Genomic DNA, 23,343 nt, shown 5'->3' with positions numbered 1-23,343 from the left:
ATGCACAAAAACCACCGGCTGCCTTCCAACATCACCGAGAGCCATTGTTTATATTTCAGTGACATTCACACTCTTTGGTTTGTGTTGTGTTTTTATAGGAGCTCTGGTTCGAAGAGGACAAAACAAACACAGAGAAAATACAGACTGAAATTCAGCTTTGGAAAATTGTTATCCTCTCAAATCAAGAAAGATGGAAAGCATTGAATGTGCATGTAATTAGTTTATTTCCTTGTCGATAACAATGGTTTATTATATATGCATAAAACACTGATACACACAGAGACAAATATGTTTTTGTTCTTGCATTTCTTTAAAATGTGTACACACTTTTATTTAAGGAAGATGATTAGGATAAATATCAAATGTTAGAACTATAACAAATAACAAGCTACTTCAGTGGGACAACCTGATCTGCATGTTTATTTCAGAAAACACCTTTATTTCGCAACGTGCCATCTTCATACACTTCCACTTTGAGCTCTGGGAGCTGCACGAACAGACGGCCTCTTTTTCCCCCTCATGCCGCTGTTGGCAATTTAGTTTGAGAGTATAACCAATCACAGTATATTGTACTATTATGACTATTATCGTTAATATATTTGAATAAATTGAGTTGAACAGTTGCCTGGACTAGCACTGCAGCACCTTGCCAGCTCCTAATTGACTTCCTCACTCAACTTGATCAGGGTTTGTTTAGATAGATAGATAGATAGTTAGATAGATAGATAGATAGATAGATAGATAGATAGATAGATAGATAGATAGATAGATAGATAGATAGATAGATAGATAGATAGATAGATAGATAGATAGATACTAATCCCTAAGGGGAAATTCATAATTAATATATATATATATATATAATTAATATTTATAATTATATAATTTATAAATTAATAACCATCCGCCATGTTCCCTTGGCCCTTTTTCATGTCGTTGGTCTGTGTCTCACTAATGTACCTTCCCCTCAGCTCTGGGTTCGTTTTCGGGACAATCCGAGTTATCAGTCCAAACCTCGTGGTATTGACGTCAGACATTTCTCAACCATTTTGCTTTCCGTGTAGTGCTGAAATTGGTTCTTTTAACCTCTTAGTAAGTACATTTCTCCAAATGAATTATAGTTTCAGTAAAGTAAACATGTTCAGATGAAACATGTCATTCCTCATACATTATTCTCATTGAAATATTCCCAGCCATTGGTATTGCGAAAGTCAATTTCCAAAGCTTAACCACTGGAGAGGCACCCACAATCACATCAATAACCATCATGACTGTCCCTATCTATCTCACACACACACACACACACACACAGACACACACACACTGCCCTGCCCCCTCCGTCCTCCCTGAGGTTTAGCTGTAAAACAACAGGGGAATCGGCCGTGTTGACGCGGCGTCCCATGGTACTTTTCCACAGATAAAATGAAGTGAGCGGTAGAGTGTTGCAAAACGTGTTTATATTGACTTTGCACATGTATTGCCTCACATTCCACAAGGTAAACTATACTCAAGTATTCTTTCAGGGCAAAACAGTAGCAATTAAAGCAAATAGAAAGATGAAAGAAGTGGGCTGGAACATGTGAGGCCTGTCAGACGACCAAGTGTGTCCGTGAACCTGTTTTCAATAAACTCACGACTGTGAAGTGTGTGTTTCCCAGACAACTCACTGCACCTTACATGTGTCATGTTGTGTACAATCCATTTAGCCAAACCGAGGATGCTCTCTTTGAAGAGCAACAAAGCCACCATTCACGTATCCCCTCTCAGCATTTTATTTGAGATTAGACCACGAGGACGAGTCCCCATCCTCAAGTGACCTGAAACCGTCATGATGATCCAAATAATGTGAATTTTTTTTTTCTCTGGTCAGTGTTGAGTAACACTGCACACTGGCTTGTTGTTGCATCAGCGGACACTCTGAGGCCGCGGTTCTCGAGCTTTTTTCAGTGATGTACCTCTTGTGAAAAAGTGCAATGCATTTTTGGTTGGAAAAAAAAAGATTTAATACGCAGCGCTGTGCCGTCAGTGTCTGATTTAATATAGAATGTATACAACTTACACTTATATTGAATATTTATTAAATAACTATTTTTAATGGATGCTCATTTTAAATAAAAATCTATATAATCTCTCGTACCCCCAGTACAGTGGAAATGTTGAATCTAAATGAGTGTTTTAAATGTTTTTCACTGTTATTAAGCAGGCATGATGTAAAATAATTAACTTAAATAACTTTAACTCTTGCTAATTTATTGCTGCTATGATCTTAAGGGAACAACAATGCTCTGAATTCCTTCCTATGAAAAAAAATGTGTGCACGACAACAGCATTGACACAAATAAAACAGGTGGACCCCTTTAGCAATAAAAGAAACATATTAATAAAAGGTATGAATATTAAATGCAGGATTTCTATTATTTGTATCCAAAGTGCGAAGAGGAAACTAAATGGCTGAATATGAAACGGTAAATGTACGTTTCTGCAAAGCTTGAAATGCGCTGAATGTCGACATTTATGAAAATAAAAATGAATAAATATATTTCATATCAGCCATTTAGCCTTTTTCTAAAACCGTATCACGGTTTTAGAAAAATTACAATGAAGTTAGAAAATAAATATCATGGTTTAGGTTAAAATAATAACGTATGCACGAAATGTAACAATCGTAACAAAGTAACTAACATAAATACATCACAACCTTTCTCCGGAACAAGCATCATAGTCAACGTTTGGTTTTCACACGAGAAATGAAGGCACAACTTCTGGGTCCAGTAACACTCTAAAAGTCCAGTGTTTGTTTGCCCCATCCATCATCATCTCCACCATCATCTCCATCATCATCTCCACCATCATCTCCATCATCATCTCCACCACCATCTCCATCATCATCTCCACCATCATCTCCATCATCATTTCCACCACCATCTCCACCACCATCTCCATCATCATCTCCACCACCATCTCCACCATCATCTCCACCATCATCTCCATCACCATCTCCACCATCATCTCCACCATCATCACCATCACCATCTCCACCATCATCTCCACCATCATCACCATCACCATCTCCACCAGCATCTCCACCAGCATCTCCACCACCATCTCCACCATCATCTCCACCACCATCTCCATCACCATTCTCCACCACCATCTCCACCTCCATCTCCACCTCCACCACCATTCTCTACCACCATCTCCACCAACATCTCCACCACCATCTCCACCACCATCTCCATTCTCCACCACCATCTCCATCATCATCTCCACCACCATCTCCATCATGATCTCCACCACCATCTCCACCATCATCTCCAACATCATCTCCACCATCATCTCCATCAGCATCTCCACCACAATCTCCATCATCATCTCCACCACCATCTCCATCACCTTCTCCACCTCCATCTCCATCACCACCACCATTCTCCACCACCATCTCCACCTCCATCTCCACCACCATCTCCACCTCCATCTCCACCACCATCTCCACCACCATCTCCACCACCATCTCCACCACCATTCTCCACCAACATCTCCACCTCCATCTCCACCACCATCTCCAACACCATCTCCATTCTCCACCACCATCTCCACCACCATCTCCACCACCATTCTCCACCACCATCTCCATTCTCCACCACCATCTCCACCTCCACCACCATCTCCACCTCCATCTCCACCACCATCTCCATCATCATCTCCACCACCATCTCCACCATCATCTCTACCACCATCTCCACCACCATCTCCACCACCATCTCCATTCTCCACCACCATCTCCATCATCATCTCCACCACCATCTCCACCATCATCTCCAACATCATCTCCACCATCATCTCCATCAGCATCTCCACCACCATCTCATCATCATCTCCACCACCATCTCCATCACCATCTCCACCAGCATCTCCATCACCTTCTCCACCGCCATGTCCATCTCCACCACCATCTCCACCTCCATCTCCACCACCATCTCCATCACCATCTCCACCACCATTCTCCACCACCATCTCCACCTCCATCTCCACCACCATCTCCACCACCATTCTCCACCAACATCTCCACCTCCATCACCATCTCCACCACCATCTCCACCTCCATCTCCACCACCATCTCCAACACCATCTCCACCACCATTCTCCAACACCATCTCCACCACCATTCTCCACCACCATCTCCACCACCATCTCCACCTCCATCTCCACCTCCATCTCCACCACCATCTCCACCACCATTCTCCACCACCATCTCCACCACCATCTCCACCTCCATCTCCACCACCATCTCCACCACCATTCTCCACCACCATCTCCACCACCATCTCCACCACCATCTCCAACACCATCTCCATTCTCCACCACCATTGTTTCCGGGTGACAAAACGTGAACCGTGTTTCACTTGACAAAAAGCTGCCGGTTTGAGTCTTATCTTGTGTCTTAGAGGCAGCAACTAACTTTGTTTTTTAATGACCCAATTATGTTCTCAATTAATCAATAACTTTTTGGTTCGTTAAATATTAGTGTCTAAAATGACAGTTACAATTTCATCGAGTTCATGTTTTCTAATAGCTATTTATAATATATATATAACGCAACAATTTTTTCTTGAAAATTACTTAAACTATTAATCCATGATTAAAATGATTGCCAATTCATTTTATGAAGATCGACTAATTCTTTCAGCTCTACAGTGTTATGTTTCACGTCTGGATATTCACAATATAGATTCGCCACAACACTTATTCACAGATTCAATCCCCTTTCTGTTTGACACCAACGCGTTTGATGCATCCAGTCAGCTGAAGTTCATTGGTTATTATATAAAAACTGCATACCAGCAATGTATATATTTACTTCTGACTATGTCCCAAGCAAGCGCGTGAAGGCAGTTCAAAGTTCACAATGTTTTGTTTTATATTCAGTGTTTCATATTCAGTGTTTCATGGGGTTGTGTGCAGTGTTCATAAACAGCTGCTGAAAAATGACACTGAACTTTGTGCTATAAATAAGTGAGTCAAGTATTTTTATGCGTCTTGTTATACCTTCATACACGTTGATCACAAACACGCTACACGATATTATTATTGTTTTGCCTTTTCTGTGGAACCATTGTGCCATGCAAGAATATACCGACCGACTCATTATGCTGCAAATTTGTTTTTCTCTCTTGCATGCTGCTCCCCAAATTCAAGTGCACACTCCTGCTTCAACAGACCTCTCTCTTTAGCCCCTTCGGCAATGTGTCTGTCAAGACTGAGCTAGTTTTAGAGTCATATTTTACTGATATGACCTTTGATCCCTGTCAGACAACCATGTACCTGGGTCATGTTTTGGGACAGGCACGTTGATATCCGTCTGCGTCCTGGGTCAGCGGGGTTCATGAGAGGGGGAGGGGGGGGGGGGCGCTTGTTAACACATAGCAAAGCCTCTTTCACTAGCCGAGGACTAGAGGGGAACGGCAACGCATTTGTTCCAGAGCTGGCTGGAAAAATCCCATGTGTTGTTTTGATGACGTGCATTCTTCACGGGCCCTGCAGACAATTTATTAATTTCACAGGCACACATGATCAGAAGGGGATTACATGCTTTTTTTCCCCTGTTGATCTTCATTTAAATTTAGTGATTTAAAAAAAAAAAGTGGCACTCCACCCATTACTCATCACGGCTACTGCTCCTCGGTCAGTAAAAACAATAGAAATATGTAAAATATCTTCGATCTTTGGCGGAGCTTTCTAAAGGAAATAACCCTGAAGATGTCATTGTGATGTCATCAGGGTTATTTTTGAGTGAGGTCAGAGACCACACACTTAGATGAAACTTAAAGTTTGGACTTTGAAACAAGTGAGACTTTACCTGGCAAGGAAGGTCTGAGGAGACAGATACACGATTGAGTATTTTTGAAACTTGATCCATACAAGGGAATAAAAGTCAGCTTCTGCTGCATTATCTTTAAATGTGTCTTTTGTAAGCCTCACAACATCAAACACATTGTGGAGGTGCAACAATAAATCACTGAGGTGGCCCTTCACCCTTTAACCCATCTCTGTGACCAACAGATAAAACGGAGACATTGTCTTCCATTTTCAGCAGATGAGGTGATACATTAACTTTGTGTCGCAGAAAGAATCAGACCTTGGAGGAAAACAAACAAACAAACTGCCAGTGAATATGGACTCTTCAATGAACCACGCACAGCGGTTTGTGTGTTTCACATCTGCTCAAGCTTTTCTGCTATTGTACGGCATGCAAACCCCTAATGTGAGGGTGAAGATTCTGCAGTGATATGAACAAGAAAAAGGCCGACCGATCAAACGTATGCAGCCTCGCCTGCAAATAAACAACTTTTTACCAGGAAATCCGATGTACCGGTATATATTCTGCCACGGCTCTCATACTGAACAAGTTTTGCCTAATCTCATTCAGACCAGAAAGTATTACTTCTTTCAAAGGATGTGAAGACGATCAACCTACAGGAACTTGGGCCACTAAAGATAACCGCAGGGGGAAAACATCTAGAGTGAAAGCATTACCCAGAAATAGACCTCTTTGTTGCCATAGCCACCTGAACAGCTGTAATTTAGATCTGTTGAGCTGCACTGTTCATGTATTTCACAGGGACAATTCAGTCAGAGTTGTTTTTTTCTGTCACAGATAAGCATAATGGTGGGACTAAATACATATTTTGCATTGTTTTATGTGCGGGGGATTCGAGCAGTGATATAATATTTGTATAAAGATTTCTGTGAACAATCACTAAGTGTCATTTTTACTGTTCCATGTATGTTGCTAATTATGACCGACACATTGTAATTGACACTTATTGGAAGCTGGTTAAAAACAAAGGTGTTTACAATACTAATATGAGCAGTTGTAAACATGTGTGCAGAGCACTGTTAATAATGGCATACAGTAATATTGACAAAACGTATGCTCAATAAAACTGGATCAATGAAGTCTAAATGTTTAACTTCAGTGACGAACATGGTCCTTGTTAAGTCACAATTACTAGCTCTGGTTCTCAATTACTGTGGTTGTGTTTTTCCTCCCACTGAATCCTCCGACCTGCCTCACTGCAGCTCACAGTGAGAGATTTAGGCAACACTTTGCACAAGGCAAACCGAATCCTGCAGTTATCAAGAAACTAGTAGGAACACACCACTTATCGTAAAATAGACACAACATAGTAACAAATGTGTAATAAGTACTTTAAATGTTGTGCTATTTAACAGCTCATTTGGAGTTAAGAATTAAGAAATTGGTCAGATATCTAGAAAACGTCATTACACACTGGTTCTTTTATTACATAGTATGTAGCAGTCTGGTCTTTACAATCGTATCATTATATAATTGTATTGACATTATTTATACATTTCTTCTTCAGAGTAATTTAGGAAATTTTTGTTAGTTGTTCAACAGTTCCTGATTTGTTGACTAATTAATTGGTAGCATTTAGGATTTGATGTGACCCAGATAAATATACAGCTGCGATGTTAAGACAGGAAGTGGTGGGAACACAGACGAGTGCAAGTGAACCATTGTTGGAGGGTTGAGAACTTTACACACAAACATTGCTTTCTAAAACGTATGTGCGTGACATTAAAATAGGACGTCACGGCACACACACTGCGTGCAAGGAAAGGCTGCACACACTCTAAGATGTGAGATAAATGATCAGTAATGCAGAAGTTAATAAAATGTTCAGTGCAAACTTTTTTATAAAACGTAGGTTAAAAAAGAAAGTATTCACGTAAGAATATGGCCAGAAAATATTCTGGGTTGAAATCAAAGACAGAAACATCTGGTGCGAAGATTTTACATAAGAAAATAAAACTAAAACGGGGGCATTATACTGCTACTTATTAGAAAACAAGACGACTGACTTTTCTCAACTCTTCGTGGCACCTCAGGCAGGTTTACTCACATGCTCTCATATTCCCCACGGTATTTATAACTCGGTCAGCTGACCTTGCACTCGGACCCGGCCACTACACAGGGAGCTTAACCCACTAGGAAACAAAGTTATTAACTGATACAACTACTCACACCGCACTGACCAAACACAAAGGAGTAATTGTTATTTGCGGCTCATCGCAAATGTAACACCGTGCAGTATTGAGGGTAGAGGGTGGACATGACGCAGATGGTGTGGGGTGTGGGGGGGAGCAGCTCCCCCGCCGCGCAGATAATGGTACGGTCCTCTGTTGAAATTCCGAGAATTGGGCTGTTGTGTTTCTTAGAACTGGATTCTCAGAACTGGCGATGCACAGAGTTTCGAGGAAACTTTTACAAGGTGACTTTTTTTTTCTTTCCTATTTTCCCAGCATTAGGTCAGAAGTGTGGTGAAGTAGCAGATGCTCGTGTGACTGCTCCGGGGGCTGGAATCGTTTCGATATTTTGCATATTTAGTGATTTCGTTGTGAACTAACAGATTTGGAGTTTGATGGTTGACTTTGATAGCTGCGCTGTCTTTGATTGTGTTGTGAACGTGAGACGGAAGTGAGGCTCGTGAGGCTGCGTGCGGATTTAATTGCACCTTGTGTACTTTAATAGCTGTCTATGTTTGTTTTTTGGGCGGCGTTATCCTTTTTAGCTTAGGCAGCCATCTGTATTAATAGCAAGCTCGGTATTATTTTGGACCGTTTATAGTTATATGTTGTTACAGCATTTGTTGGAGGCGCAAACAAAAAGTGGCGCAACAGGACAAGTCGATCTGGTTGTCCCACCGCAGTTTGCTCTGCGCATTTCTTATGTCGAGAAAACAATCTTCACTTCACTAAATGTCTCCAACGTAGAGCGGGTGACTTTCCAGAAGTTTTAATTAAAAAATAAATAAATAAATACAACAACAACAAAACTAATCTGCAGTACAATCTCCAGACTTGTCAGTAAAACACATTGTTTGTAAACTTGAACCGACTTGATCCCGGCCTGCTCAGCCGAAGTTACGCAGCAACAACTATAACCACTCCTTGGAAATAACATCCTACGAAATCACGCTGTCTCGGTTTAGTCCTAATAATATGTCATAACTCGAGATATCAGTCGAGCAAAGAGGAGTTTTCGCGTTAATGTGCTGAAGGAGACGACTGAGTTCTACTTTGGGGAACAGGAAACCTCTCTGTGTAACGTTGCTGGCAACTTAATCTGAGCAGCGGGGACGGAATGTGCTCGATGTCAAAGCCCGTTGACAACCTCCGGGCTGCAGGCGGCCAGCGCCGCGGTCTGCAGCCCCGCTGCACGCCGTCTGCACGCCGTCCACGAGCCGCAGCGACACCCGTTATTTACCACGAGAAGTCAGCGGTGTTGCGTTTGTGTACCGTGTGCACGTTCAATGTCTGCACACACACTGCGAACATGTGTTTGTCGCCTCCAAAAAAAAAAGAAGATGACCAGCGTTGTTCTGACAACCGGACAATACATATCTATGATATATATGTTAAAACATATTGCCTCCCGTGATAACACCGTCATAAAGGCCGAGTAAGAAGCACGCCATGGCTGAGAGGGTTTAGTGAAACTCCCTTTTTACTTTTCTGTTTGCAATGGCGCCGCTCCTTGATGGAACACGGGAAGACACTTGTCACGTTCAAGGTTTTGATCCCTGGCGGCAGGTGGCGCGTCATAGATAAGCATGATGACATGGGTGTGTTTATTATCCTATAAGTGTTCGTTAATTTACAATTTACTCATTATAATTGATTACAATGTACTTAAGCTTAGAGTTTAAGATAAATAAAACAACCTAATTTGAATGCTGCCATTGTTTATACAGTGCACACATTATTATTGAGTAGTGAAGCAATATTTTGGTTATGCTCATATTTGTGGCAATATACTCCATGTTTTTCTCAGCTATGTGCACCTCTCTTTGCTCCCGGCTGTCTCTACATTTAACATTGGATCACTTTTTAGAGTTGCCAATAATGATTTATTTGTTATTTGTTGCCCTTGCTCAGATTGTAACAGCATGGCCACGACTGCAGATGACTGCATTCAATTCACACGCCATGCAGGCGACGTCCTGCTCAACTTTAACCGCCTCCGCAGCAGGAACATCCTGACTGATGTCACCATACAGGTGGACGGAGAGCATTTCCATGCTCACAAGGCCATCTTGGTGGCCTGCAGGTATTCACCATCATAAGTTCAGCAGCATGAGTACTTGCTTTAGTTTTAATCACTGCCCCTGACACGACCGTATCCCAAATTAACAATGTTCAATAACATTGTATCCCCCTCTCTTTTGTTCTCTTGCAGTGGTTTCTTTTATTCTGTGTTCATGGACCCCAAGAACGCAAACCTTGGTGCCATCAGCTTAGACCCCAAAGTGGACTCCAAGGGTTTCTCCGTCTTGCTGGACTTCATGTACACATCCTGTCTGGACCTTAAGGACAGTCTGGTCCTGGCCACGATGAACACGGCCATCTACCTACAGATGGAACATGTGGCCGACACCTGCCACAGGTTCATCAAGTCCAGGTAAAGGGGGAAAAAGAAAATGTGACAAGACGCACTCTAATGTCTTGGTAAAATGGATGAGATCTGAGTTGGAATTCATAACATCTCATTGAATATGTCTCTGCAGGCATCAGATTGAAGAGGTAGAGATCAACTCATCACATCTGACTGAGGAGATTCCTGCTTTGATGCCTGTTGACGAGAAAGAGCCAGACTATAAAAGCAACCACATGTCAACCTCATACCCTCTCCAGGAGTGCAGGGGCTTCATCCCTAATGTTTTCAGGGGTATCAACACCTCTGGTTCCAATCACGTCTATGGTGACCTTCCTGTCCCTGCTGGGATGCTGGAAGGTACCTATAAGGTCAGCGACCTTCCTAGAGGAGGGGCTTTGTCCCAGAAACAATGCTTGCAGGTAACCAGCGCCAACATGGCTCACAACGAGTCCACCACCATCATCTCCCACCCTGTGCCATCCCACCCCGGTATCCCCACCACTATCATCCGACCTGCAGGAGCCCACGAGAGCCTCCAAAGGCCTGTAACTCACGTGGAGGAAGACGACATTCAGTATCCACTAACCAGCTGCCTAAGATTGTCCCCGGGTTTTAGCAAAGGTGTGATTTGCAGCCCTCAAAGCCCCCTCAGATCTGACTGCCAGCCCAACTCGCCCACTGAGTCCAACAGCAGCAAAAACGCCACGCTGAGCCTCCGACAGCCCCCGGACTGCCCTAACGACGCCAAGGCCCGCAACTGGAAGAAGTATAAGTTGATCGTGATGAACCGATCTCCTGATGAGAATGAAAAGGAGGCTCAGGGAGGCAGTGCGGAAGCTGTAGCCATGTCCCCGACGCTGAGCCACTGTGGGAGTGGTGCATCCAGTGGACACGGTGAGCTCCAGGCAGAAGACGGAGCCGACAATCACAGAGAAGAAATCCTCATGTCTCAGAGTGTGGACAGCTGCAGCAGCAGCACCTGTAGCAGCATCAGGTAAAACTCTTAACTCATTGTGAGAACATATCAACATAATACAAATTGTTAAGCGAAGAACTCAACTTTATTTGAACTCTGTGGTCGTCTGTCTCTGTTCAGCTACCGCAGATGCTCCTCTTGTGGCTGTGAGAGCCCCCGGTGCATGGAAATGGGTCACCTGTCTCCGGACTCATACAGCCGAGATGACGCCACCAAACTACACTCAGAGTGTTCCTCCTCCAGCTGTGGTGAGTGGACTCCGCAAGTGCCATCCCATTAACACAATTACTTTAAACAAAACCAGAGGCGTGTTGAATTGACATTGATTTTGTTGCTTCTTTGTACAGAAGGCAACGGATGTGACTCCAAGTTCACAGAACAAGATTCCCTGAAAGAACACATGGCCCAGGTTCACAGTGACAAGCCATACAAGTGTGACTGCTGCCAGGCCGCCTTCCGCTACAAGGGCAACCTGGCCAGCCACAAGACCGTTCACAGCGGTAAGATTAATAATTTCCTTTTTAAAGTAGCATCAAGGTGACTGGATTGGATGTGACCGTTTCATTCATTGCACAACCTGCTGATCTCCTCTTCCAGGTTCAAAACCCTACCACTGCAACATCTGCGGCGCTCAGTTCAACCGGCCGGCCAACCTCAAGACGCATACCCGCATCCACTCTGGAGAAAAGCCATATAAGTGTGAGACATGCGGTTCCAGATTTGTCCAGGTGAGAGAGAGAGAAAAGAAAAGTACAGCGTCGCACATGTCAAACCACTGCTTTTTAATTGTACGTATTTTAATATATGTTTTATTGTCCTCCAGGTGGCCCATCTTCGTGCCCATGTGTTAATTCACACGGGAGAGAAGCCGTACCCCTGTGAGATCTGTGGGACTCACTTCCGCCACCTTCAGACGCTCAAGAGCCACATGCGCATTCACACAGGAGAGAAGCCTTATCATGTAAGCCTCCTCGTCACTCCCTTCCTCCTTATCCACCGCGTCTGCTGGCTAAAAAGAGAGTAATCCCTTCTCCCACATGATCCATGTGCCTATCTATAGTTATATATAAACCCTCAGAGGTAATCCTAGAGAGCTATGAACTGTAGCTGTGGGGATTGGGGGATGAAACTGTCACCTTTTTTTTTTTTTTTTTTTTTAAAAGACTTCTTCTAAATTATTGCTCTCTTCTCCTCCAGTGTGAGAAATGTGACCTCCACTTCCGACACAAGAGTCAGCTGAGGCTTCATCTGCGACAGAAGCACGGCGCGGTCACCAACACCAAGGCTCAGTACCGCAGGACTCCTAGCAACATGCTCACGGGCCTGGTGAAGTCCTGCTAAGCCCGCTGCAGTCCCCATGCGTGTCATTTTAGTTTTCCTTTTGCACCGCCCGCCATGTTGTTCAAAGGTTTTTATTATATATATATATATATATATATATATATATATATATATATATATATATATATCCATCATGCATTTGTAAATTATGCACATACTTTAAGCTCTTTGGTATTTCAAAGATTGTAGAAGTGTATGCTTTTGTTGTGACTATCTAACAACAGAATGAACATTTTGAATGTAAATTTGAGCAGTCTTTTCTCTATTTTGCAAATCACTCAACAGAATGTCAGCGTTGAAGGACAGTCCTCTTCCTCATTCAGACTGAGAATCACTGTTACAGTTTTTCTGTAGATATTGATATGAATTTTCCCAGCAATGTGGTCACAGTTCATGCAGTTATTTTCCATTCGGTTATTTTATGTAAATAAGATAATATATTTTCAGATTGCCATCTGCTGGCAGAGTACAAGTATATTTACTTTTGAGTTTGTCGTTAACAAAATGGTTTGTTGTTTTTGCCATCTCACAGCTTATGGTACGCGTATTCTTTTTTTTTTTTTTAATTGCTATGTACATATTTCCTTTTTTCAATCATTTCTAGCCTCTTGGTATTTTGCACATACTCATAATGCTGTAATTCATTTATTTTCAGTAAAATATTTCTACTTAAAATGTAAAAATGTAATGTTTAAATTGTTTAGACCCTTTGCCCAGCACTTGCTATTTTCTTATTTATATTCAAAGTTTTATTTGATGTATTTTATTACGTTTTGGTCGTGCAATGATCCTTGTTCCTCAGCGGGATCATTTAAGTCTGATTGTATTGTATCTAACTATTTGTATTATAGTGCTCTCGTACGAACCAGTTTGAATAGTGCCTTACATTCACACTTATATATTTGCTACCTACCCAGACTAACCATTAATGTGTTATAACTTTGAGTATATGAAAGGATAAACTGCTGTTGTGATGCATTTTACATTTGGTACATTTCCCTGTTGTCATGTGTATGCAAGTCTGGTACTGTTGTTTTGGAAGCTGATATCTGTTAAATGTGTGGCTCTTAAGATGCAGATGCACCAGGCCTCAAGCTAAACAACGCTCAGGAATATTCGATATATGTAAGCAAATTGCTTTATAACTGCAGATTATATATATATATATATATATGACATATGTCATATAATAAAAATAAAAATGTTTAATGTAGCAATTGGTGCACTAATTGTTCATTATTTTCAAGTGAGATGTTTTTAGCAAAGATGTAAGTGAACTTTGACGTATTTAATATAATATTCTAGTAGTGTTGTAGGTATAAGTAAAGTATACTTGCTTCTCTGTGGCCGACCCTGGTGTTCACTCTTAAGAACCATCATTTATTCTCCTCCACAGTATAAAAAAAGACAGACTTGCAGTGAGCATTTGGAAGAGCACAGGTTTAGTTAGCCAATCAATTAGCCTCTATTTGTGTGAGGAAAAGTGAGGACAAAAGTGACTTATCAATAATAACGTGAATAAATTAACAGTGACATTTGAATTACCCATTTGAATTAGTAAATCACTTTCTCAAATATATGAATTGTGAAATACAGAAATGCTTTACAATTATTAGTGATGTATATAGATATAAAAAAATACTGATAGAACAAAGAAAACGTTAATAATAGATTTAGATAAGACATAATAAATAACACATGTATCTGTTAAAGATCTATATTTAGCACTTTTATACTTATAAATGTAAACATAATTTTGTATTTCACCAACCATTTATTATTTAATGATGAATGAGTATTTTTCCCTCCTTTGTGAAATTCCAAATGACAACCTGCTAAAATGAGTGAGGTCTAGCGCCCCCTGCTGGCTGATAAGGGTTGAAAGCTATTAGGTTTTGTGAATTTTTAAAACCTTGTGCAGCCGTTAACATCTTCAAAAATATTTTAAAGTAATGACTACAGCAAAATACATATACATACATATATATATATATATATATATATTAACATATAGTGAGAAGAAAACTGAAAAAACACATACTGTATGAATAAACAACCCTCACTTAGTATTTACTAAATATTAACTAGATTAATTGAGCAAAACAAGGGGGAAAAGTAAACGTTTTTACTTTTCCATCAAGCAGATACAGTACAGAGTTAACAAATTGTCATCTTCATGTTTTCTCTGTGATTAGTCACAAGTGTCATATCTGTGATGAAGCACATCGAGGCGCTGTGATACAAACATCTACCTGATAACTCTACATGGCAGAAAAGCGCCTGCTCCTGCCCATTCAACATGAGACAGATGGTTCATGCATTTTATTTGGAGGCTATTGGATGTTTAGTCTTAAATCGATCCCAGTCTGTCGTCATCAGCTCAAACTATTTGGTCTACAGCATTATGGCTGCTTCCAGTGGCATGATACTCTGAGGATAACATTTTTGTGGAGACTTTAACTGCTAGAGCTTTGACAAAAGAAGTGTCTAAGTTAATTATACACTTTGTTCTTAGGCAAAGGCCTCAAACTATGATGAGCATAACTCTTGTGAGCATGAACTAGATGTTCGGCAACGCTACTTCTCATTCATACCAATACATATTGTGCACACACACACACACACACACACACACACACACACACACACACACACACACACACAAATAGATGGAAATATGTAACCAAAAGGAGGGAAAAGTCATATGAATGGACATATCAACGTGTTATAGTGTACTTGCAGTTGATAAAGAAAACTAAAAAAAAAGTAGATAAGTGAATGTTGTTGGCAGTTGGGGAACCTCAACCCTCTTTGTCGAGGACGACTTTCACATCAGCAAACACCTGAAAAAGGAAAAAGACGGTGAGAGTTCATCCATAAGAAGACTGAACAATTACAAAACTCAAACTAACAAGAGTAGCCCGAAACACTGGCCATATTCAGCACTCAGATCCTAAGTAAAATACAGAGAAAAGCATTTGAGCATTTCATTCATCAACTTCACTGGTGAGATTTGGGGATGAGGTGAAACGGCTTCATAAAAAAGGTCCAGAAGGATCCCTCAGAAGGATTTTATCTCAAGGTAGAACTGCAATTGAGGATTATTTTTCAATATTCATTATTGAGGCAGCTGTGGCACAGAGGTAGAGCGGTTAGATTCCACAGCTCCCACAGTCCATGTCTATGTGTCCGTGGGCAAGACATCTGATAGATGTTTACAACTATTCAGTTGGGGAAACATTTTTGCTTTTTGTTTTCACTTCCAGGCAAATTAAAATGTAGATAAAGACCCCCTACAGACAAGTTTAAATATAATATACAATTGTTATTGCTGAATAACATAAGATATCCACTCTTTCATGTCAGAAGTTTAACTATTAAACAGTAAGTTGCATATTGGACCACGATTGGCTTTGAAACTAGTTACTAAGATGTCAAAATCAGCTGGTACATTCACATCTTAAACTCAGATTGAAGGTGAGCACAGAGTAACTTTCCACCTTCGGCAAACAAAGGTGAAAACAGCCTTCGCTGTCAAACTTAAGCATCCAAGTCAAGAAACCATAAGCAAAACATATTTTTGACTAGAGGGAGACTTTAAAATCTGTCTTGTTGTTGTTTTTGTTTCCCCCCCTTTAGATAGAGGCACTCAATCCCCAAATGTTAGCAATTAATGCCAAATAAAATAACATCCAGCTGGAAAAAAATCCATAAACTTTACCGAACTGTTGCCAGTGCCCCATCGAGGCCATGCAACATCTTGGACTTAGAGTCTATGACGTCAGCCCTGTTTCTTTATTTTTGATCAACTATTGAAACTTTTGACTTTACAAATCCAGTATTTTCTTTTCTTGCGTGATCGTTGAAGAGCATCTAGTGGCCACCAGATGAACTACATATTAAGGCATTTCCCCTTTGGTTTACACATTTGGGGAAGTTTTCCCTTCTGCCTGACTGGAGGATTTCCCTGTTCTACCATGTATGTACATCAGTGACACCTCAAAGCCTGAATTAAGTTCTCTGTTTCCACAGATTTTTTCCCCCTAAAGTTGATGGACTTTGTTGACAAATAGAACAAACTACTTGGCAACAATGTGGCCAGTAAAGTGCGACTGGACTTAATCTGGTAAATGCTGCTGCCTTACATCTTACATCCTGATGTGCAAGCTAATGCGGAACTGCCTTTAAGACGCATTTCTTCAAATTACCACAACCAGATGTAATAAAATTTTTTATTAGACTGAGGATATTAGTGTGAAACCCCTCTCATGTCTTTTTAAGTGCTTCTTTGCACAGAGTGACACCTCTTCCTTGGCTGCACCCACAAAATGTCCCTTGAGAAATCTACGTATGGCGCATGGCGCTCATGGCTGTTTTCCTACAGGCGATGCCTTTTACTCACCTTATCCAAGGAGCGAGAGGCGTCTACAGTGTGCACTTTGCCGCGTTTCTCATACAGTTCAATGATTGGTCGCGTAGACTGCAGGTAAGTTTGGATTCTGCAAAAAAAAAAAAAAAAGCCTGGTTATTGGGGCCAGATGACACAGGGGACTCAAAGGAGACACAAATTAGGTCAAAAACATACATGCAGGAATCCAACACTCAGCTAAATGGGCCAGACAAATCTATACCAATCAGATGTGCTTGATGTACTTTGTTACAGACAGAAATAAATCAGTTCATGAAATGTTAAAGGCAGCAGTACAAACTTCTGCGGTTCAATACTATTAAAGTCTGAGGGAATGTATTTTCTTCTTGCACAATAATACCTTTTCTCCAAGCTTTCTCTGTTGTCATCTGTGCGTCCACTGCTCTTCCCTCTTTCTAGACATCTGTCGATGCAAACCTGTGGACAAAAAATACATAAATCTGGAGCTCAGTGTAAGATGTCTCTGAGGATATCTCCTCAGTTCCCTGTGTAAAAAAAGCTGGAAGAGTTTTAGCTTTCTAGTTTCCATGACTCACCTCATTGCTGCAGTCAAAGAAAAGCACAAATTTGACATCTGCTTTGCCAACCATAACGGTGTCCCACCCCGTAAGGTTGTCCTCGTTTCGGGGGAAACCATCTATGAGGAAACGGAACTTTTTATCGTCTTTCTGCATGGTCTCTTCCATTGCCTTACAAAACAGAAAACAACAATGCATAAATACTTTACTTGTAATGTGAATTAATGCAACTCATTCAACTGACATGGACATATCAATTATACTCAATGTGCTCTGTGTACGTCTACATGAAAAGAAAATGGCATCATGGTTCTGACAAACCAGGCACCTTGATGAAGTGCATCTGTGATTCTCGACATTCAAACATTAGCAATGATCCATATCAGAAGAGGTATTGGGTTGGAAACCATATAATTTTATCAGGAACAAAAATAGAGCAGCAATTACGGGAGAGTCTTTCAAATCAAAAATAATGACAACAGCAAATCAAACTTACCAATTACTTTTTTACTACCCTCATTCCCACTAAACCAAAGTATCTCAAAGTACATAGTAAGTAACTGTTTATATTATTCAACGTGTATAGCAACTTTCTCTGTTGAGGTAGACACTATGCCACTGTATCTTTATATAGCAAATTGTTGTTTGCTGCTATATTAATGCTCTGAACGCTGTATGTTGCACTTTAACTAATTGACTTTATGTATAAATGAAATCGATGTATTGATTGTCACAGCCTATAAATTGAGTAATTTGCTTGGTTTCAGCACTAAACAAAAAAAGAGGTTCTGCCCAGATATTGGCCAAGAGAGTAGACTGAAATTCAAAGCATTTTTTTGTAGTTTTATTTTCTTGTGTCCTCTATGACTCAACAAACAGGTCCTGAACAAAAGTGTCTGCGCCCAGGCAGGCTAATTGGTTAGAAGTTGAGTCTTGCGAAACAAACAAACGTAAACCTGACATACAGCATTTACTTAGTGCATACCTTCCTGAGTAAGTTGATGGTGATCTCCACAGGGACAATTTTGCCCTCCTTGATGTAGTTGTCAATGAGCTGTCCAAACTCTGACTCCTTTCGGGATCGCTCTGCCCTCAGCAAGTCCCCAGCCGACAAATGGGTGTAGTTGTAATTCTGGGAGAGACAAACGTTGTTTTTTATTTTAAGTTGATTTCAGGTGATGGAATTTGTATCTCATAGCAAAGCCCTTCTGAACTAGCCATCAAGAATGAATTACTCTGGTGAGGAGAAAGTGATGGACGGCCATTTAGATTTATATTAAGACTAAAGATCTGTATTTGACAAGACGTGAAGTGCACTGAATGAAAGGAGCCTCTATGCATAGCTGCCATTCAGGCTCAACCAGCACCCTTGAAGCACAACAGCCAACACCATCCGTGACCAGAAATAGTTATACAGTCTCTCGCTCAGTCAAACACACACATCACATAATCCACAGCGGGCGGAGTGAGGGCATAACTGCAGACATTTGGATGGAAACTGTAATAACGATGCCTTCAATGTACACATTCCACGTTGAGGTGAATTATGTTGACGTATGACTCACCATCCCTTACACCTGTATAGAGTGATTATATAAAAAGTCCCATAGCCAGTCAATGTCTTTGTCCCCAACTGCTTCTGTTTGTTCAAAGGCGATGGTGGCGTGACCAAGCCCAGTCCGGAAAGGAGTCCATGATAAGGTAACGACATAGTCAATAAGGCATCTCCGGCTGACTATCCGTCACTTAATTGAGCCGATTCATTGAGGCGGTTGACAGCGCAACACTTAATTAACACTGGGCTACATGTCACTGCTTTGACTCGCATAACAGAAATTAATAGTGGAGTTTCAGAAGAATGAAGAGTATTAACGCTGTATTGTGTATCTTCTGTATTCAGGTGCACATGGTCGTTTATGAGCCCATAAAGTGTAGTAACCGACCATCGTGTGTGGCTAACTGGCTAGCTGGCTAACACAGGTTCATTTTAGAGGACAACCGGAAGTCAATTAAATCAAGACATTACCTCTTTAAAAAAGGCACGATTAAAAGGGCACAACCATTCTGAAGATTACTTAATTACATTTTCGTCACGACATGCTAAATCACAGCCGCCCAAACCGGTAGTTTTCATTGTCTTTTCTCTCGCCATCTCTCGTAAATTACCTCCACGATTTTGGAGCATTGGGTCCCTTTGCCTGCTCCAGGCCCGCCCAGCACGAACACGACCTGCGGCTTCATCACGAGTGACACCCGGTACAAAAAGCTCTTCGCCCTCTGAGACACGCTACCGAGCAAAAAGCCGATCATAAACCAGCGCCAGCAGCTACAGAAGTGAACCGGCGGGGTGGGGACACATAAAACGAGCCAAGTTGGCCGGTGAATGCGTGTCAGTTTTGGGGAGTAGGAAGTCGACGGGCACGAACGACACCACTTCCGCTGTTGACTTCAGCGACCAATGGGATTTCACATCGGAGAGTGACGCAAGGATGTAGCCACGCCCACGTGCACTTGTTATTTTTTTTTTTTCAATGCAGAGGTCGGGTGACGCCCCTCCCCTGCCTTTCTAGCATCAGCACCTCCAAATTGAACAAGACGGCTGGAAAAGGATGCTCTCCGGTCCACGATGCTCACCGGCTCGAGGAGACGTAACGATGAGGCGACACGCGGAGAGACGCTCGAGCGGCTGGGCATAGTCACTGTTTCTGCACGTTTATGCTGCCTCGCTGCCCCCATTCATGATGCACCATTCATGCATCCCCAAGAATGGAAGCACATTGCGAGGAAAACATAAAAATAGCCTTTTATAGCCCTGTTTTTCTTGCCTTTATAAGACACATTCTTGCTTTTTGGATAAAGCTTATTTTCATGTAGGTCAAGGTGATGAAGAGTCCGATTTTGTCTTTTGAGGACACCGCGCGAATGTAGGGCTAACACGGGGAAAGCCAAGCAAACAAAAGGCATCCAGCCCCCCTCGACTGACGCACCTGGCTGCCCTGTCGCCACTTGACATGACGGCGCAGAGCCGGGAGCAGAGCAGCAGGATCAAGGGGCACCGACGTGCAGCCGGACGCGTGGACTCGCCGAGGAACAGAGGAGCATCCGGACGCACGGCGGAGAAGCAGCAGCTGCCCAGGGGAGGCCGGATTGCGATTTCTGGGGACGAGCGCCAAGGGCAGTGCGGCAGTCGGCAGGCAGAACGGGGGGAGGAAGCTGCGGAGATCTGTGATACTTCCCCCCAGGCCCCGTTGCGCTCTCACCTCCATATCATCGCGAAAATATGATGGTGGACGCTTTTATGTTTGAGAGCAATGGTGACTCTGATACTCCCCGTTATTTGTCTTTTCCTTTTTTCTCATTCCCAACCAATCAGTGGTGATGGGCAATTAAAAGATTAGATCTGCTCTTCAGGCAAGGGTGGACCCCGGAGGGGACTGATGTGCATACTGGCCAGGTATCATTCGCTCCCTTCTTCTCTGGTTTTGCTCATTTTGCTTGTCGCCTGCACTATGGGCTGTATTCAGAGCATTGCATGCAAGCCCCGCATCAGACGGGAGAACATTGTGGTGTATGAGGTATCAGCCTCTATCGACCAGTGTCCCACCATCATTGAGGAGAACTCACCGATTGTGCTCCGTTACAAGACGCCTTACTTCCGGGCCTCAGCAGGGGTTGTGATGCCACCAGTGCCCCGCAATGAAACCTGGGTGGTGGGCTGGATCCAGGCTTGTACCCAGATGGAGTTCTACAACACCTATGGTGATATTGGCATGTAAGTGTACAACAGACCCTATAAGACAGACTTGTTGCCACTGCATGTGCTCAGTGTGTGTGTTTAGGTGGGTAAAGTTTGGATGTGCACAGCTGTCTCCGCTTATATCACACACTCAGAACATCTGGAACACAAACCTGAACCTGCAAAACTTTCTCCTCCTCCGTCCACTGCCGCAGGTCCAGCTGGGAGTTACCAGAGCTGCGAGAATGTCGGGTCAAGGCCATCAGCGACTCAGACGGCGTCAGCTACCCCTGGTATGGCAACACCACAGAGACCGTCACCCTGACCGGACCCACGTCCAAACCGTCACGTCTCACCGTCAGCATGAACGACAACTTCTACCCCAGCGTGACCTGGGCTGTCCCCATCAGCAACAGCAACACGCCCATGCTCACCCACATCACCAGGGACCAGAGTTTCATCACCTGGCTGGTGGCCATGAACTCCGTCACCAAGGTAGGAATAAACCTTGGAGAGCAGCTTGACACTGGAGATATATCAATTTGCTCCCACTCGTATTTTCATAATGTTGCGTTTCTTTCCTAACGTTTTCCCAGTTTTCTTGCTGATTTCTGTCTTATGTAGTACAAATATATAACACTGGCTATACATCTTCAGAGACTGCTCTTGCATTGTACACATAGACTGACTGTGATGTAATCATCTCCCCCGGCGCTTTCCCTTTCTGGTGTAAAGTTACAAAGTACCTCATCATTGCCTTCAACTCTGCTGAATAAAGCCCCCGTAATGGCCAAATAGGTCTAGCTTAAAGTGTGTATCAAAACACTTACAGTATTCATGTATTGTCTTTCTGGAATAGTTTTTACTCTTTTTAGAATATTATAGAGAAGGTTGTCAGGTTTGTTTGCTTCATTGTTAGAAGATAAGGTAAGAGCAGAAGAAGAGTATCTATCTAGGGACAGAAAACAGGTGTTCAAATTCAGCATTTTAGCCAATTTTTCTTCTGTGTCATTTAAGATAAAGTGATGTTTAACAAAGCTGAAGTAATACACCATTTATTAAGGATGAACATGAACTACACATCTACAAGCAGTAGAAGACATGATGCACAATCAATCAACTTAAGCTTTAACAAAACACTCTGTGTACTGTATGCACAAATCCACGTATACAGGATTGACCCATATAACATTACGCTGCTCCCCTCCTCCAGGAGCGTATTGTGTTGCAGACGGTGCGGTGGCGGATGCGAGTGGACATTGCTGTGGACCCTGACATGCCACTGGGCTCTCGGGCCTCTTTGGTGGGTCGTCCCTACCAGGAGCAACCGCACATCCTTAACTACCAGGAGCCCATCCCTCCCAACGCGCTGGGGAGGCCGAATGCCAACGACGCCCAAGTGCTAATGTGGAGGCCACGGAGAGGAGCGCCACTAGTGGTCATACCGCCAAAATAAGAGGGGAAATGGTTCCACGGACAAAAGAATAATTGTTCCCTCCTGCAGAAAAGGGGGCACGAGGAAGGTGATGAAGTCATGAAGCCTATGTGAGAAGTGACGGTTTCACTGCGCTCAAGATGCCAGCTGCTCATTATCCCTGAAAGGTTTTAGTGGACCATTATAAGAAGCCAGAGTGGATATTACATCAGCTTGGTGTCCGAATGGAAGTCTACAACTAACTAATGTCAAGGGCCTGGGTTGCATCACAGCTTTTTTTTGGGTCCTCGACAAGTTTTGGACTGCATTAAAGAGTTCTGCCTGCTTTTTAGTGAAGAAGGAACGCTGTTTTTAAACGTACCACAGAGGAATTAGACCACAGCAAGAACTGCACACCGCATCCTTATGTAGAACTTATTGCATGAGAGAGTGAGAGTGACAAGAAACAC

The 23,343-nt window shown here is 42.5% G+C and overlaps 3 protein-coding genes across 4 annotated transcripts; 2 read left to right on the top strand and 1 right to left on the bottom strand.

The window, feature by feature from the left end:
* Window positions 1-8,220: 8,220 nt before the first annotated feature.
* Window positions 8,221-14,268, top strand: bcl6ab (BCL6A transcription repressor b). 2 transcript variants are annotated; one of them, XM_034555137.1, is made up of 9 exons: window positions 8,221-8,294; window positions 9,961-10,132; window positions 10,262-10,483; window positions 10,590-11,453; window positions 11,556-11,683; window positions 11,786-11,935; window positions 12,033-12,163; window positions 12,259-12,396; window positions 12,633-14,268. In XM_034555137.1, the coding sequence occupies exons 1-9, from the start codon at window positions 8,264-8,266 to the stop codon at window positions 12,774-12,776; spliced, it is 1,980 nt and encodes a 659-aa protein (XP_034411028.1). In that variant the 5' UTR covers window positions 8,221-8,263; the 3' UTR covers window positions 12,777-14,268. The 2 variants fall into 2 exon arrangements, with proteins under 2 accessions (XP_034411028.1, XP_034411027.1); XM_034555136.1 differs by having other exon boundaries at window positions 11,783-11,935; window positions 12,633-14,267.
* Window positions 14,269-14,887: 619 nt separating this feature from the next.
* Window positions 14,888-20,167, bottom strand: cmpk (cytidylate kinase). Its single transcript, XM_034555138.1, has 6 exons — window positions 19,890-20,167; window positions 18,709-18,855; window positions 17,742-17,894; window positions 17,546-17,622; window positions 17,179-17,275; window positions 14,888-15,619 (listed from the first exon to the last, which is right to left on the bottom strand). Exons 1-6 carry the CDS (start codon window positions 20,031-20,033, stop codon window positions 15,578-15,580), a joined length of 660 nt encoding a protein of 219 aa, XP_034411029.1. The 5' UTR covers window positions 20,034-20,167; the 3' UTR covers window positions 14,888-15,577.
* A 1,050-nt stretch (window positions 20,168-21,217) lies between these two features.
* Window positions 21,218-22,957, top strand: fam78ba (family with sequence similarity 78 member Ba). Its single transcript, XM_034555135.1, has 3 exons — window positions 21,218-21,495; window positions 21,675-21,954; window positions 22,673-22,957. Exons 1-3 carry the CDS (start codon window positions 21,233-21,235, stop codon window positions 22,913-22,915), a joined length of 786 nt encoding a protein of 261 aa, XP_034411026.1. The 5' UTR covers window positions 21,218-21,232; the 3' UTR covers window positions 22,916-22,957.
* Window positions 22,958-23,343: the final 386 nt, after the last annotated feature.

This window comes from Cyclopterus lumpus, chromosome 17, assembly GCF_009769545.1.
Source record: "Cyclopterus lumpus isolate fCycLum1 chromosome 17, fCycLum1.pri, whole genome shotgun sequence".
NCBI classification, from domain to species: domain Eukaryota; kingdom Metazoa; phylum Chordata; class Actinopteri; order Perciformes; family Cyclopteridae; genus Cyclopterus; species Cyclopterus lumpus.
Note: the sequence above shows the minus strand (reverse complement) of the source record. Positions and strands in the feature narration are given on the sequence as shown.